Source organism: Dipodomys ordii, unplaced genomic scaffold (assembly GCF_000151885.1).
Source record: "Dipodomys ordii isolate 6190 unplaced genomic scaffold, Dord_2.0 Scaffold6698, whole genome shotgun sequence".
Lineage (NCBI taxonomy): Eukaryota > Metazoa > Chordata > Mammalia > Rodentia > Heteromyidae > Dipodomys > Dipodomys ordii.
Window position 1 is genome coordinate 1 of NW_012273911.1, and position 1,372 is coordinate 1,372.

At 58.4% G+C, this 1,372-nt stretch overlaps 1 protein-coding gene across 1 annotated transcript; it reads left to right on the forward strand.

Annotated features, from left to right (window-relative positions):
• Positions 1–195: 195 nt before the first annotated feature.
• On the forward strand, positions 196–1,217 carry LOC106002288 (serine/threonine-protein kinase ULK3-like; the record flags this gene model as incomplete). The annotated part of the gene is made up of 3 exons (XM_013037187.1): positions 196–297; positions 381–521; positions 1,097–1,217. Coding segments are annotated over exons 1-3 (364 nt in total), but the record flags the coding sequence as incomplete, so codon positions are not given.
• Positions 1,218–1,372: the final 155 nt, after the last annotated feature.

The window sequence follows — 1,372 nt, forward strand, 5'->3', positions numbered from 1 at the left end:
CGCGCACACAGGCACGCGCGGACACAGGCACGCGCCGCGGGCGGGGCGGAGTCCGCAGGCCGGGCCGCGAGGCGGGAGTGGTGGGCTCTACCGCATCAGTGGCAGGGACCGGCCACGGCTGGGCCGCTCTGCAGCGCAGGGTCACGGCTGCGTCGCTGGGGGTCGGAGAGCACCAGGTCGGGCTAGGCAGCCGCAATGGGCCCGGAATCCAGATCCAGGTTCCAGATACTTCCTCGGCCCGGACTGAGTACGCTCGGCATGCCGGAGGCTGACCTGGAGGGTGGAGAGCTGAGAGTGGTTAGGCCCAGGTTGAGAAGGGGGAGCCAGCCGCGGCCCTGGCCGCCCTCAACTGCAGAGCCCCCGAATCTCCTGTCCCCTAGAAGGACACTCGCGAAGTGGTTGCCATTAAGTGTGTGGCGAAGAAAAGTCTAAACAAGGCCTCAGTGGAAAACCTCCTAACCGAGATCCAGATCCTTAAGGACATCCGACACCCCCACATCGTGCAGCTGAAAGACTTCCAGGTACAACCTGGGCTGGGACTCCCCCGAAGGGGGCAGAAGGCAGGGCGCAGGGACCCACGCCTGTCATCCTGGCTACCCAGGAGGCTGAGATCCGAGGATCACAGTTTGAAGTCAGTGCTTGAGCAAGCTCTTATCTCCAATTAGCCATCGAAAAGCTGAACGTGGAGCTGTGGCTCAAGCGCTAGAGCACTAGCCCTGAATGAAAAAGCTTAGGGACAGCACCTGGGCCCTGAGTTCAGGCTTCAGTACTGGCACAAAAAGGAAGCAGAGGCCAGGTGCTGGTGTTCACACCTGTAATTCTAGCTAGCAGGAGGCTGAGATCAGAGCATGACGGTTCAAAGCCAGCCCGGGCAAGAAAGGCTGTGAGATTTTTACCTCCAATTAACCACCAGAAAACCGGAAGTGGTGCTGTGGTCCAAGTGGTAGAGCACTTGCCTTGAGCTGAAAAGCTCAGGGACAGAGCCCAGGCCCAGAGTTCAAGCCCCACGATAGGAGGAAAAAAAAAACGGGGGGGAGGGGGGACTGGAGAAAGAAAAGACACTGTCTTCTGATCTCTTCTCTACCTCTAACCACAGTGGGACAGTGACAACATCTACCTCATCATGGAGTTCTGTGCTGGAGGTGACCTGTCTCGCTTCATCCATACTCGCAGGATTCTGCCTGAGAAGGTGGCCCGAGTCTTCATGCAGCAGTTGGGTAAAAAGCCTCAGATCCAAACTTGAGATCCTTACTGTCTTCTCTGGTCTTTGTTTTTTTTGGGGGTCTGGTCGTGGGCCCTGAACTCTGGGCCTGGGCGCTGTCCCTCAGCTCTTCAGCTCAAGGCTAGCGCTCTACCACTTGAGCCACAGCAC